The 14,516-nt window shown below is 52.2% G+C and overlaps 1 protein-coding gene and 1 long non-coding RNA gene across 2 annotated transcripts; one reads left to right on the top strand and one right to left on the bottom strand.

The window, feature by feature from the left end:
- Positions 1-5,451: 5,451 nt before the first annotated feature.
- On the bottom strand, positions 5,452-14,171 carry NRN1 (neuritin 1). Its single transcript, XM_017680466.3, has 3 exons — positions 13,905-14,171; positions 9,777-9,921; positions 5,452-6,634 (listed from the first exon to the last, which is right to left on the bottom strand). The coding sequence occupies exons 1-3, from the start codon at positions 13,957-13,959 to the stop codon at positions 6,406-6,408; spliced, it is 429 nt and encodes a 142-aa protein (XP_017535955.1). The 5' UTR covers positions 13,960-14,171; the 3' UTR covers positions 5,452-6,405.
- LOC140846748 (uncharacterized) lies at positions 7,124-10,519 on the top strand. The gene is made up of 3 exons (XR_012126124.1): positions 7,124-7,366; positions 9,812-10,064; positions 10,299-10,519. It is a non-coding gene; the product is annotated as an uncharacterized lncRNA (long non-coding RNA).
- Positions 14,172-14,516: the final 345 nt, after the last annotated feature.

Here is a 14,516-nt window from a genome sequence, read left to right as displayed (position 1 = left end):
CAGGGACAGAGATGGGCTTGCTGCATGCAGACTCGCTCTGAGTGGATGGGATTCTATTGATTGACCTGCCACTGTGGAAATAAAGTTGGGTATAACCCTTTCCCCCCCAAAACATTCTATTGTCATTTCTTTGGTCACACTGAATCCATAGTGAACTTGTTGGGAGCTGAAACCCACTGGCAAGACAGCAAGTTAAGAAATTCATTCTAAACCCTGGTTTCTCATCTGTAAAATGGGATAATACAGTCTTCTACAGAAATAAATGCAGGAAATGGGATGATGTTTGCAGAGCCTTAGCATAAGGTCCATACACTGCATCCCCTATAGATGGTTCAGTCCTCCTCCTGGTTCCTCCGAATTGATTGGTCCCACTTAGAAGCCTCTTGGTCTCAGTGGGCCACGTACAGTTCAGCTGTCATCTTTGCTGCCCTTCCTTGGGGGCTGCGATTTTCTTTTCCTTTGGTGTCTTGTCCCTTCGCTCACCCTCACCGCAGACAGACAAGCCAGGGGGTCGCACCCTTGGTACTGACCCACGGAGCCGCGAGGCCGCGCCCAGTGGGAGTGGTGGGAACGGTGGGGGGTGCCCGCGGCTGAGCCCCATCTCTGCGACCATGCCACTCGCTGAGCCCACCCCTGAGTACTCAAGCCCTTGGCTCTGGGAGGCCTATGGTTTAGATCAGCGAGCCAGAAGGGCTTTCCAGGATTAATTACACCTGATTTTGCACGAAAGTCGCTGCTTTGCAGCTACCGGCGGGAGGATTCAAAAGGGCTAGCCAGACACCTTCCCCACCAGTCGGGTGGAGGGGGAGGGAAGCTCTGGTGGCGAACAGGGCCGGAAGAGACCCAGAGAACTCAACCCTCGAGCCCAGGAAAGCTGGCCTTGCAGAAAGCCGCCAGATTACCTACCGGGTTGACAACACCAAAAAAGTGTTAACATGCAGTGTTGACGGAGGTACGGGAAACCGGCCTTCACAGGCCCTGGGAAAGTAATCCAACAACGTTATTTCAAACTAAAAGCATATACACATTTAAAAAATAAAAAAATTAACGCACGTACATACTTTTCTCTCCAACAATCCAACTTTGGCAGAATCTAATAAGAAATAAAAATACCAGCACAGAACACTGTTCAAACAGCAATACTTATTACACTATTTGTAGGACAACAAAAAACCGGGAAACTTAAATGCCTGTTAACAGGTAGAAAATTAAATAAATTGTATATAGTATTGCCTTCTAAGAAATATTGTCTAACTATTTAAAGGAAGGAGTTATTTGTTTTGTAAAAACGAAGAAAAGCCCCACCGCCCCCTCTGTATGGGTATTTGTCAATATGTTTTTATGAACATGAGGAAATAAATGTGTAGAAGGATACAACGTTAGCACAGGTGGGTTAATTTTTTTCAGTCTTTGTAACATTGTATTGCTTCTCTAGTTATAATAAATAGATGACTTTTAGGTGGAGGGGGAAAATTTAACATAAATGACAGTGGGGTGAGGGAGGAGGAAGGAAAGCTGGAGAGGAAGCTCCAGGGGGAATCCAGTTGGTGCTGGGAGAAACCAGACCCTGGGGTTTGGAGGTTGGAAGGCAGTGAAGGCCTGGGCTCTGGCCCAGGCTGGGGTAGGCCGGGGTCTGGGGGCGCAGTCACTCTCTGGGGCTGACTTCATTAAGATGCTAATCTAGAGCACCCTCTGAGAAGTCCACAGAGGGGTGGGGAGCTAGGTAGCCTGTAGCAGGAGGCAGGAAAGCTGCTAGAGTAAGAGATAAAACCGCCCCAAAGTATTAAAGGTTATGATGAGGTTCTCTATTGACTTGAGGTTATTTTGAAGAATTTAGATCCATTGGGTTAAGCCTGTATGGAGGCAGGAGGAGAAAAAAAGCTAACAGTAGGTAAGCAGCGTGTGGTGTGAAAGTGCTTCACCTATGTTATCTAATTTGACACAAAATACAGCCCCATGAGGTAGGTATGATTTACCCCCATTTTACAGGGACGGAAACAGAGGTGAAAGGGGGGTAACTTTCCTATCTATCCTTACGCAACTGACCCACAGCGGTCTCGACTGACTTCTCCCCAGGGCATGTCCTTTGAGGAACAGCATCTGCAGGGGAGTGATACACTGGAGAGCCTGGAGTGGGGAGACGGCAAGCCCGGGCTGGCAGGGCTGGGCACCGTCTTTCTCCTGACGTTCGGGTTTGGGACCGAGGCTTCCCCGCCCCAACCTCAAGGAAGGGACCCTGGGAGAATTCGTTCTTCTTGAGGGGAAACCCAAAGGACAGCATTCCCCAGTTCCCCGGCCTAATGAGTTGCAGTGACGGGGTGGGGAGAGGGGGGTCGGACGGCAGGAATCCCAGGTCTTGCTGTAGCCCCACAACTGGCGTGCGTACACACACACACACACACACACACACACACACACACACACACACACACACACACACTTCATTTACACGCCAGGGTCGAGGGGAGCGAGGCTTTGCTCTCCTTTGGCAGATGTTCGAGGAGAAATAGCAGTGGGGCAGTGGACCTTTCCCTGGGGCCCACGCGGCAGGTCGGGGGACTCTTCCGGAGTGTGGAGCCCTCCGGGACCACCCGCGCCTAGCCTGCGGCTGCCCAGAGTGGGCGTGCAGGGAGTGGAGAGTGAGAGAATTGTTGAAGACCTTACCGGAAGCAGCTGCCCGCCCTGAAGGGAGTTTCGGGAGAGGCAGAGGGGAAAGGCTTCACCTCTGCGGTTCCTGCGAGGCGGCCCGCGGCGGGCTCCCGGCACTCCAGCCGCGCGCGGCGGTTCGGCCTGCCCAAACCCAGTGGGTCCTGGGGCGGTGGCCCTCGAGGCTTAGGCCCGAGTGGGAGGATCTTTGGATTCACAGGAAGAGAATCTGTGTGGTTCTCTACTCGTTTGATTTTCATAGACTCTTGAAATTAAGTCCAGTTTCATCTCTATCCCCCATCTCTGTTCACCGTTCTGCCATCTCCAGCTCTACATTACTCCATCATCTCCTGTGTTTAGGGAAATCGCCTCCCTCTCTTCCTTTCGCTATTTCTACTTCTAGATGTTTCCCCTTCTTTCTCCACGACCCCATTTTCCACATTCTTCTCCTCTTGGCATCTTTTTCCCTCCAATTCCCTCTCCCAGGGGCCCAGGGGTAGGCCTGTGTGACATTTTCATAAGGATAACTAAACATTATACTCCAGGCACCTTCTGTGTCTTGAATCTACTTAGGCAGAGAATTGAGCGAAGGGGGACCTTCCCCAATCCCCGCAGGTCCTCAAGGGCTGGAAGCCAGCGCGACTGGGCAGCGTGGAAATGGGCAGTGCAAAGAGCTGGAGGCGCTGCTTGGCGAGGTGGGCGGAGGCAGGATCTCCCTGAAGCCTGAAACCCACTTCTCCATCCTCATCTCAACGATGGCTATGCTACCCTGGCTGATATCCTCCTGAGCTGAGAACAGGGTTTACCGCGTTACAGCTTAAAAACAATCAACCGACATATGGCGATGTCATCATGATTAAACAGCAAATTGTAGTCGAAGACGGCACAATAATAATCTAAACAATCACCACAACAAGAAGGAACGTTCTCTAACGAGCCAGACGCAGCTGCTTGCGTTTCCAAGATTCGCGGCCCTGCGTTCCTGGGGTTCTCCGCAAGCGCCCGTGAGCGTGCTTCCGGGAGTAGGAAAGGGCGAAAGAGCCCCAGACGCAGCACCGAGGCTCCCCAGAGAGATGTGGGGCTGCCCAGAGTGGGGGCGTGGAAGACGCGGCCGGGGGTCGCCTTCCTTCTAGGGCGGCCCCACCTGGGAGGCACTTAGAGCCACAGCAGGAGGACAGAGTTCCTTCCGAGGAACCCTGCTGGGAGAGCCTAGGAGCCCGCCCGCGCTCCCAATCCCTGCCCACACCGGTATCCTCTGCCCACTCCCTCGGTCTTGCCTCCTTTCTGGCTGGAGACTGATTTCTAGGAGCCCTGCACAGGCTGCGAGGGGAGGGGCGCCTTCCCCTCAAGGCCCGGGGAGAAAGAAGCGTGTATTTTCTTTGGCCAGTGTGGGGCCCAGTTATGCGCACTGGTTCGCCCCCAGTTTGCCGAGGGAAAGATACCGATAGGAGGCGGTGAGCTACGAAGGCAAAAGGGACGGGAGAAGACCCTCCTCCTTCCCCTCCTTGCTCTCTTCCCACTCATTAAATAGATTCGTATTTAAAATAGGCTCAAACACTTAAATCTGAATTCTAGGAATTGAGCTCGGGTTAGAATCATCCTATTTATACTTAGACCGAAAATAACCACTGAAGCGAAAAGATCAAAACCAAACTCGATTTTCCAAAACAACTCGCGTTCCCTGGTGCGGGTCCCCTCTGGCGCTAGCAGCAGGGTCTCCGTGGGTTTTACCGGAGAATAGGGGATCCGCGGAGGAGGGAACTGGGGAGGAGGTGCCGGGGAAACTATTCCCGGGAGTGGCAGGCGCGGCGCGTGCGTGAACCGGCCGTGGTAATCTATGCTGTCATTGAGAATCCCAGCAGCTTCCAGCGCTCGAGGCGCAGGGACGCATGTGTTGCTGGAATTCAATCCGTGGGGGGAATGCAGATTGGGCTGAGACCTACTGGGTTTGATTTATGAACTGTTACTCTAGCTATTGTTTACACATTGCATTTCAGAGCCCTCGCGCACCCTCCAGGCTGCGCCGGGTGGATCTAAGGCACGGGAATCCCCAGCAGCCTCCTCCGCCTCCCTCCACCCCCACCCCGGGAGCCCAGCGGCTCTCTTCCTCACCTTCTCCAAGAAATCAGATCTGAACCCAGAGATGGGCACTGGGCTCTCCCCCTCCCAGCCTGCCCAGTTCTGCAGTCCTCTACCCTGTCTTCTCTGCGTGTGTTTACTCTCCAATGTTTACTCCTCCGTAAGGCCATGCGGGGCCTATAAATAGGGGAGGTGGAAGCAGCTCCACTGCCAGATCAATAGGGCCGCGTCTCCTCCTCATTTCATCTGGGCAGTCTTATTAATTATGAAAGGATTCACCTGATCCCTGCCAGGGACCACAGCCTCTAGGTCCCTCTGCTAGAGCCTTAATGGCGGTTCCTTCGCATGCTGCCTATGGCCACCGCAGAGGAAAAGCGAGTCGTGGTTAGGGTTGTGACCCGCCTGGCGCGGGGGACACCGGCAACCCGCTGGCATTGCGTCTGCGTGCGTCTTCTCAACTGTGCGCAAGCCCAATTTCCCCAAACTTCACCTAGAAGAGATATCTGCTTTGTAAACTTCTTTATTTAAATATTAACTTACGCTTTCCCTTCTTTAAGTAAATAGAATTTCGGGGATATGGCAAAGTGTCCTAGGTGACGAGGGTAGGTTATCAAGTGGCTTGGGTGAACAGGTGATTTTGGCACTTGGTATTATGGGACCCTTCCGGTGACCCTGGGAACTCATCCAAGAAGGCAGGCTCGGGGCAGGAAGCAAACGACACCCCTATTTCAAACAATAACTTTTATTTTATACTTCTCTATACTTTGTAGCAAATCTTTTTTTGCTGAATTTAATTTATAATAAACGTTTTAAAGTACATCTCTCTCTTTTTTAAAATCAAGGCTCTTTTATGTCAAAATCTTTTTTTAACTATATTTTAGATTAACATTTTACATCCCCCCCTTGTGATCTATACCGTTGGATATTCAGGTATTACTGTATGCGTAACAGCTAAAACAAGAGGGAAAATAAAGGCAGTGGACTTGGAAAGATGCATCGACAACAGCAGGTAAAGCTTAACTTCTCAGTGACTTTTTCAGCATTTCTTCCGACAGCCTTTACCTATATACACCCGCGGTTTCCTCAATCCTTTCCCTCTCTCCCTCCTATCTCTAAAACGCAAAGTCGACAATCTGTGCTTTCACTTTTCTCGAGGAGAAATGTGCAGTGGAAATGATCAAAACAAGGTACTGTGGAAGAAAGACGTGAGCGTGAATTATTCACTATATGCTTCCCTCGTGGACATCTCCCTTGAATTCATTCCCCTGGCCTTCTCCTCTCCTCTCTTTCCTATTAGGAGGAGCCCATCATTTGTCATGTATTCACATGATTAATATAGTAGGCGGCCCAGGGCCGTTCCTGAGATTCTTGTGCCAAAAAATAAAATTTAAAAAAATGGGAGTGGGTTTGCCGTTTTCTTTTGTGTGTGTGAAGACGGACTAGAGCTGAGGTCCGATTTTGGCTGTGCTTGCTTGCTCACTGATCGGTAACATTTGGCAAATAAAACACGAGAAATCAAACGAAATCAAAACGAGAACCAGGGTTTCCCACAATCCTATATGAGTGTTTTCAGCATCACAGAGAATCACAACGTCCCCAAAGAACGAATGGATCTTCCTCTCGATTTCCGGGAGCATGGAGTGAGTGTGGGTGGGCGCGCGGGGGGAGCCGGCCCCGCGCTCAGAAAGAAAGCCAAGTCGCTAAAGCTGCCGAGAGAGACACCAGGAGCAGAGGGAGCGCCGGGAGCAAGGACCCCGCCGCCCCGTTGCCGCTGCCGCAGAGTTCGAATAAGCTGCCTTGGATGTTGAGGTTTTTGGATTCTTTTCTCAGTTTATCCCACATATCTTTCGCCCCTTCCTGGCAATCCGTAAGGGCTGTGACCGTGCAGCTGTGGAAATCCTCCCAGTATCTGGCGAGGAACAAAACAGAAGAAGCAGGTTCACTTTGGGTGCGGGGAGGACCTGGGGCCTGAGCCCCTGCGACTCCCCGCTCTCGGCCTTGCAAACCTTTCCGGCCCGCGCCCCCTCCCTACCTCAACGCCACCGCCCCAGCCCTCGCTGGATCCCCGCCGGCCCTGGAAGCCTCTGTCCCACGGGAGAAGCCGCCCCCTTCCGCTCCTGGATTCCCTTCCCCGCGGCCGGGAGCCGGGCCGCAATAGCTGCGCCGCGCTGGCACCTCGGCCTGAGCACACAGATTGCTCGTCCTCCTCGGGGAAAGCTAGGAAAACAGTGCTAAGCCTTGCAAGCTGCCGCCCATTAAAGCCTCTTAGCTTGCAAGATGGGTTCCTTGCTCGGAGCACTCCCCTCCCCTCCTGGCCTCTCATTTTCTCCTCCCCCTCGCCCCTTCTGTCTTCCCCACCCCTACCCCACCCCCACCCCACCCCCGCCCTCCTCGCAGCCGTACTCTCGCCTCCGTCCTCATTCCCCTTCTCCCTTCCTATTGTTTCCCGATTTCTTATTTTCCCGTTCCTCCTTCTTCCTTTTCCCTCCCTCGGTTTTCCTCTGGGCGGCACCGCACTTCCCTCTTCCTCTTGCTCACTTGCTTCGGGCCTCCGTGGACCCTCGCCTTCCTCTCTGCCCACAGTCCCCCGGCTCAGATTCGGTCCGGAGACTCCTGCCTGCCTCTCCCCTCCCCGGGGTCGGTGAGTGTCAGCGCCCCAGCGCCAGGGGCCAGCTTTGTAGCCTTCTCCTGCTTTGCAAACCCCAGTGCGCCCGGCTTTACGCGCTTGGGCCCTCCTCTTGTCCCCCTCCGGTCTTCTTCCTGCGCTTGGACCCTGTAAGGCCTCGCCCCCATGGCCTTTGGGATATAGTGCCCAGCCACCCAGGCCGGGATCTGGGGTTGGGGCGGTGCCCCCGAGGGACCCATGCTCCCGGTCCGCCCATTCCCTCTCTTCCCGAGCCCCGCACCTTCCTCAGCCACTTCCTCCAGGGCTCAGATACTAGCCCCGCCCCCACAACCTTCATCCAACCTGCCCTTTTTCATTGTCCCCCTTTCTTCTGACAACCCAAAATAGATCCCAGAGACTAAATATAATTCCAACCCGTGATCGATCCCTGGGGCGCTGTCTCCTTTCTGTGCTGGGTCGATCGTGCGTCTCTGTAACAACGCGCTGGCTCCCACTTCATCTGGGACCGTAGTGCCAGGTCACTGACGACCGCCCTCCACGCAGTTTGGTTGTGTTTTCTCCTATCTCTCCCTCATGCTGGCTAGCCTGAACTGTAAGCACGTTGAAGGCAGGCACCATGTTCAATATATCCTTGTTTCCACTTCCACCCCATAATCTAACTAATAGTAAAGTTATAAATGCTTTTGGATTACTTTGAGCCCTGGCTGTTTTCTGATGACCTCTGCGAGTCTCTAGTTTGTGAGGACTGGGTCACAGGGCTTCCAGGTTCATCAATTTTTAATGATAGCAAGATTTAGAGAAAGCAAGAGGTACAGGGAAAGCTCCCTGCATACCTGCACATCCCAAAGGAAGTCTGACTCTTTCCTTTTTTTGTGCCCTTAGAAGAGGGACATGGTGGAAGAGGACAGACATACCTGAGGGACTGAGAGGTGTGCTGCAGTAGGGTGTTGAGCAACCAGGCCACCAAGGGAGGAGGAGCCTGGACCAGTGTGGCTTTGTACCTCTGAGGGGCTCCCGTCATATTCCTTTTCCAGGACCAAAGTCCTGCTAAAAAATTTAAATAGCTTGGAATAACCAAGTTCCAGCAAATGATGGAGGATCTGATCTCTATTTAACCTTCTGCCTATATAAAGATACATTCTTATGTATTATCAGACATTTGGAATGAGTAGGTGGTATGCATCCCAGACCCAGCCTTGTGTCCCTTTTCTGATAGGAAGGTACCAGCCACTTAGCTGCTGTGCCTCCTGGTGGGCACCAGGGTATTTAGGAAAGAAAGTGTGCAGCAAAATTGACCCCTGTTTAATTACTTAGAATTCAAATAAACACCCCCCTAACCCCAGGATTTAGGGGGAAAGGAAGGACTTCACAGTATAAAAGAGGATAGTATAAATGGTCACTCCAACCTGTGGGGATATTATGTGTGTGTGTGGAGGGTTGTTTTACAGCTATTTTTGAAAAATGAAAGTGTGTGTGTGTGTGTGTGTGTGTGATTGTGTGTGTGTGTGTGTGTTGCAGAGGATGGAGGTAATTCTAAGGTCTGCAGCAGCTGAAAAGTCACAGGTCCACCACAGTAGGGGTCTAAGTTACCTCATTTGCCAGCCAGAGCAGCCCCTTCCAGACAAGCTCTGGAGAAATGCCAGTGGGCCTGGCCATGAACTTCCAGGCTCCCTTGGGCCCACAGCTGTCCTAGTCTGGGCAGAGTGTGTAGATGTGGGAAGAAAGGGGGGGGTGGAGGGGTAAGGAGGGTGGCTACCCTAAACCTTGCAATCAGCTATATACTCAGCAGAGATGGTCATCAGATGCTCAGACATGCTCCTCTTGGACAGTCATTGTACAAAGCAGAATACTCCTCCAGTCTTTCTCCTCGAAAGAGCAAAGAGGGACCCGGGTTCCCTAGTCTACACTCTTACTTCATTGGTGTGTACTGAAGGGGAGTTTCATCAGGGCATATGGACAAAATAGGCCAGTGACTTTCCTTTTAGGCAAACCTAGTATTACCTAAAATACTCCTCAAACCAAAACCAGTTGTTCCTCGGGGAGTACTAGGCAGGTCGCCCATTCACACAGAAGGGAAGAATGCTGAAGAGTGCCTCAAAGCTGAGTGGGGAACTGGAAACAGCTCTCCCTGCCCCTTGCTTGGGGTTCCAGAGCATTGAATGCGCGTGCCTCCGTGCGTGTGGGTGAGTCTGCGGAGTGCTACGACTGGGCCCACACAGAAGGATCCTCCTCCGCCCATCTCAGTCCATAGGGTTCCCTCGGGCAGTGCAGACCCGGGCCAAGGCCTGGCGGTGGGGAACCAGAAGGCGAGAATGTGCAGTCTTGCTGGCTCTGAGTGCAGAGCGCAGGCAGAGAGGCACAGCGCTCTCGGATTTCAGCAGCGCCCCCCAGAGCAGAAACCACGCAGGCCAGAGAACACACTTACGTGCACACAGTCTTGATGTTCGTCTTGTCGTCCAGGCCCTGCGGGTAATTGGCCATGCTGTCGCCCAATTTGAGCAAACAGTCCGAAAAGCCCTTAAAGACCGCATCGCACTTGCCCGCTGCTCTCACGGCCTGCACCAGGTACGCTGCGGGGAGGAGGGGACATCGGTCAGCAGCGCGGCGACCCTGCCCTGCAGCCCCACGGCCCGCCCGCCAGAATGCGGCGCGGCTCAGCCCCAAGTGCGCGGTGTCCACTAGTGCCCAGCCTCCGGGAGCGCCAGTGTTAAAGGTGAATGGAAGATGTGGCCCAAGGATGACTGCCCTGCACCCGACTAGGTGTCCCCCGCAGACTGTCCGTGTGCGAGAGCGGGTGGGTGCGGGTAGGGGAGCCATCCCTTTCCCGCAGCTCCCTCCAATGATTTCGGTATCTTTTTCTGTTTCCAACGCCTCCTTATCCCACCTCCCTCCCTCTTTTATTTTTCTCCTCCCCCGCTCCTTGGTTTCCTAACACTTCCCCGGCAAGCCGGCCTGGCTTTCGCAGTGCGACCTCCCATTTGCGAGGTGATAGAAGGGATCTTGACAGCAAAGTGCCGGCGCGAGGGCAGGGTTCAGAGGCGGCCCAGCACTCAGCCCAACCGCTGCACCTGACCCCAAGTGGTGCGAGAAGGTCTCGGGTTCCTTGGTGGGCGCTCAGCAAACACTGCTGAATAAATAAATTAATAAAGTCTCTGGAAGCCACCAGCAGCTACGGAATGGATTGTTTCATTATAAAACCGATTGCCTGCCGCGGAGTGTGCATTGAGATCCCTACAAGTTTTCCCTCTTCGCTCCACTGGAGAAAGAGCATATTCTTCGTCCCAGACTGGGCGGGGGTGACGAGGGGCCTGGGGCCCGGCAGGGTTACAGATGTGACTGCGCAGGTGACCCTGGTAATCTCTGCGGAGGCCAAATCGTGAACCCAAGCTCGTTAACTCCCCACACATCCTTAGAGCCCCACCGCCTCGCCAAATCCGCCGCCACTCCGCCAGCAGCGGGGTGGGACCTTTCCTCTTATGCGTGGCTCTTGGCCTCTAGCTCCCGGGTCCCTTAAGACTAGGGATCAGGACATAAACTGGGGCAGTGGCAAGACGTGGACGTGGAGGTGGAGGAGGAGACGACTCAGGCCGTACCGAGGTCCTCGCTCTTGGCCTCAGGTCAGTCAAATCCCGCGAAGCCCGGACTTGGTGGCCATTTCTCTTCACCTCAAAGCCAACGAACCCGGTTAAACGTTAGATGGCCAGAGGCCAAAAGAACCCCGGGTGCCAGGAGGGTGCGCAAGAAGCGCAGATCTGCATTGTTGGGGAGAGGGGAGCAGAGAGATGGGGAGAAAATTCTCAATCCATATCGGCCTCTAGTGCCCAGGACTCTGGGCTCGGCCCTTTCCTGGGCAGTGTTCTGGCCACCACAGCTTGTGTGTGAATGTCCCTGGGGAGGACCTTACACCACCCCATCCCCAGCCGCTGGTCCAGACGCAGATCAGGGGGAAGGTGACCGAACCTGCAGCAGCCGCCATAAACGCACCGTTTGCAACTTGCTGCCGGAAGAGCGAGGCGGCCTTGGGCTTTCTAATCCGGAACGGGAAGCGCTGGGGAAGGGACTAAGTTTAACTTCGACCTCAGCTCAGCAGATACGTAAACCTGCAGGAATCTCTCGGTTCCCACTACGCGAAATACTAAAAGCCCTTGCGATTGCAAAATCAAATAGAAAACTGAGATGGAAGAAACGAATAAACAAATCTTTGTTCTGATAGAACATGGTCACAATGAAATGAGTCCTACACTTCCTTCTCTATAATGCCTGCCACAAATGCAGCTTTGTAGCGCAGAAACGATATAAAATACAGACCATCCTCTCTTACCCCTGCTCCCCCTCTCTCCTTACCCCTTACCTTCACCCCTAAAACTCGGTGGCGAAAAAGCAGCCCCTAAGATGCGCTGACAGTTTTTAAAGGGAACTGGGGCTCGCCGGGGGCGGGAATTGCTACTGTCACGTTATCTTTTCTGGCGCGGCTGGAGAAGACCCTCCACACCGCGCATGTGTGAGTGTGTGCGTGTGTAAAATAAAAAGTGAATTTTTCTGTTTTTTGCGGATATAATTGCTTGGTTTCTAGTTCGCTCTGGGAGGCTGGGAGCTTGCGCGCGGGACATATTTTGCAGGCTCACGCAATTAGGCAGGTCGCAGCCCGCACGACACTCGCTGTCCTTTCTGAACCTGGCTTCAGGCGATGCTCTGCTGGACGACCCAGGTTCATTCTCTGACCTCTCCAGTGTCCAGTCTTGTGCCATTTCCACCCGTTCATTCATTTGTTCGATCTCTCATTCATCCACATTCCCTCCCACCGTGTCTTCATTTGCGTTCACCACCCTCTCCACCTTCCTGTCCCTCCCCAACCCCCACTTTTGCTGCCAAATGTCAGTGATTTGGGACAGCTCCCAGCCATGAATTAAAGATCGAGGTTCTAGTGCGGGAAAGGGCAGACATTTGGGAACAAATATGCTCAATTGCATTTCTACAGCCAACGAATGGTCATTTTCAGGCCGAGGTTAATGTGTTCCAAGCGTATTCCGCATGCACAATTGCTATCTTTAAACTCCTCCAAAGCAAGGTTATTTCCCACCAGAAAAACAGCCACAAACCTGTGATTAAAATCCCTATATCAAAAATATGCTGTCTCCTGCTCTCTACAAATTTGCAGGATAATTGCAAAATGCCACATTTACTTATTTCAAACATTTAAGGGATTTATTCCAATTAGAATTGTTCTTTATTTATTGCAGTTCTTTGCACTGTCAAAGATTTAAAACAGATTCAAAACATCAAGTAATTTCTTAGAATTCAAGGAAAACGCCAACCTCTCGCATCCACACACTCTAAAAGCCCTATAATGTTCATGCAAAAACCATCAGATATTCAAAATCATGTCAAATGCATACAAAAACTCACTGCAAAGAATCCATTTTAATGTATTGATAACTCCAAACCCCGTTTCTCCACATTTCTCATGAAGAAAAATGTTATGCATTTCATTCCTTGCCCCAAATCAATTCCCTAAAGCACCCCCTCCCCAATACTGCGAGGATTTGTCTGCAAAGAATGCTACAGCCTGAAATGATAGGAGGCAACAATTCCCTGGTCTCCAGAAAATCCCTTTGAAGAATATCTATTTTTTCTCTTGTCCATTCTATTAATAATCTGCTTCACTTTCACTTTTAGGCCACCTTAACTAATGCTCTGACTCCCATCAGAGAAAGGGATTTTCTAGTGCTCCCTTCCATACCGTCTTCTTCATTCTGGATGGAAAAATGTTAACTTTTAAAACCCCACGACAGTGTAACTAGTACTCACATTCCTTAACATAAAATGGGAACTAAATAAATCTGTCATAACCCCAAACAAAAACAACAAACACCCGACATGACATATTGCAAACACTTCTTAACCCTTTCCCGTATATAAAATGCAGATGCCTATATGTAAATTTGGCTGAATCCAACCTCCTTAATGCTAAGCATATAAAATATATACTCCGGGGTTTCCTACAATTCTCAATTTGGCCCCCAGCTGGGTCTGCGGTGCCCAGTGCAAACGCTGCAGCTGGGATGTGGGGGTAGGGGAAGCGGGAGAATGACAAACTTCTAAATGCAGCAGTCTGAGCCCCGGAATATCTTTGCTTTCTGCACATAAACTTTCCAATTCTAGCTGCCTAGCCATTTTGTACTTGCATTCACCTTTCGACCCTTCAAAATAATACCTTGCAGTATCGCAGGGGCCAGTGCATTACCCCAGAGCGCACCAAACCTGGTCTAACCTGAGAGGGAAAGAAAAATGGACGTGCGCTTTGGATAAAAGGGGGTAAAAACCCCTCCTGAAAACTGCCGGCCGCACACATTTCTTGTCAAACATTTGGAGTCTCTTTTTAAAGGAAAACCAGCCCGGGACCCGCGAATCCCTAGAAGCCGAAGCCTCCGCCCTTGGGGTTTGGAGGCTTCTCTGCACCCCTGGACAGCCCGCGGGCCAGTCAGTCCCTGTGGGACCCCAGGGGTCTGGCGGCTGCTGTCCGCCGCCTGCCGCGAGCCGGACCAACACTTACCTATTTGCACCGCGAGGATCAGTGAAATATATCTGCCGTTCAACTTAAGTCCCATCCTACGTTTAGTCAAACCATTTGCGACCGCAGACCTTTAAATAGTTAGTTTAGAGAAAGCGGGGGAAAACTGAAAAATAGGCATTGCCAACAAGTTCCAGGAGCGACGGAGACTTTATGCACGGGGAAGGCAGAGGGAGGAGAGAAAGAGAGGGAGCAAGGAAGAGAGAGAGAAAGAGAGAGGCTGAGGGAGAGGGGGAAGAGCTGGGAATGGTTCACTCCATCAGGAGGGGGCGGGGGAAGTACAGCCGCACGCCCACGAGCAGGCCTGACGTGGGGGATGACACGGAACGTTTTTTTTTTTTTTAAATAAAGACACCTTGGTAGAGAATCGCCATTTATAGTCATCAGAAGCTGGAATTAATCAAATATCTTCAATTAATGTGCCATCTGAACAAATTCTCGCCTCCCGGGAGTGGCCGCTTCTCCATCCCGGCGGCCACCCCCGCCTCTTCGTTGTTCCCCGGGCCCCCCAACCCCGCCTCTCTCTGCGTGGAACACGGGCTCCCTCTCCCCTCCCCGCATGGAGCTGGGGAGTCCTGCGGCGCGCCCACTTGA

This window comes from Manis javanica, chromosome 16 (assembly GCF_040802235.1).
Source record: "Manis javanica isolate MJ-LG chromosome 16, MJ_LKY, whole genome shotgun sequence".
Lineage (NCBI taxonomy): Eukaryota > Metazoa > Chordata > Mammalia > Pholidota > Manidae > Manis > Manis javanica.
The sequence above is the reverse complement of the archived record's forward strand: the minus strand, read 5'-3'. Positions and strand labels throughout refer to the sequence as shown.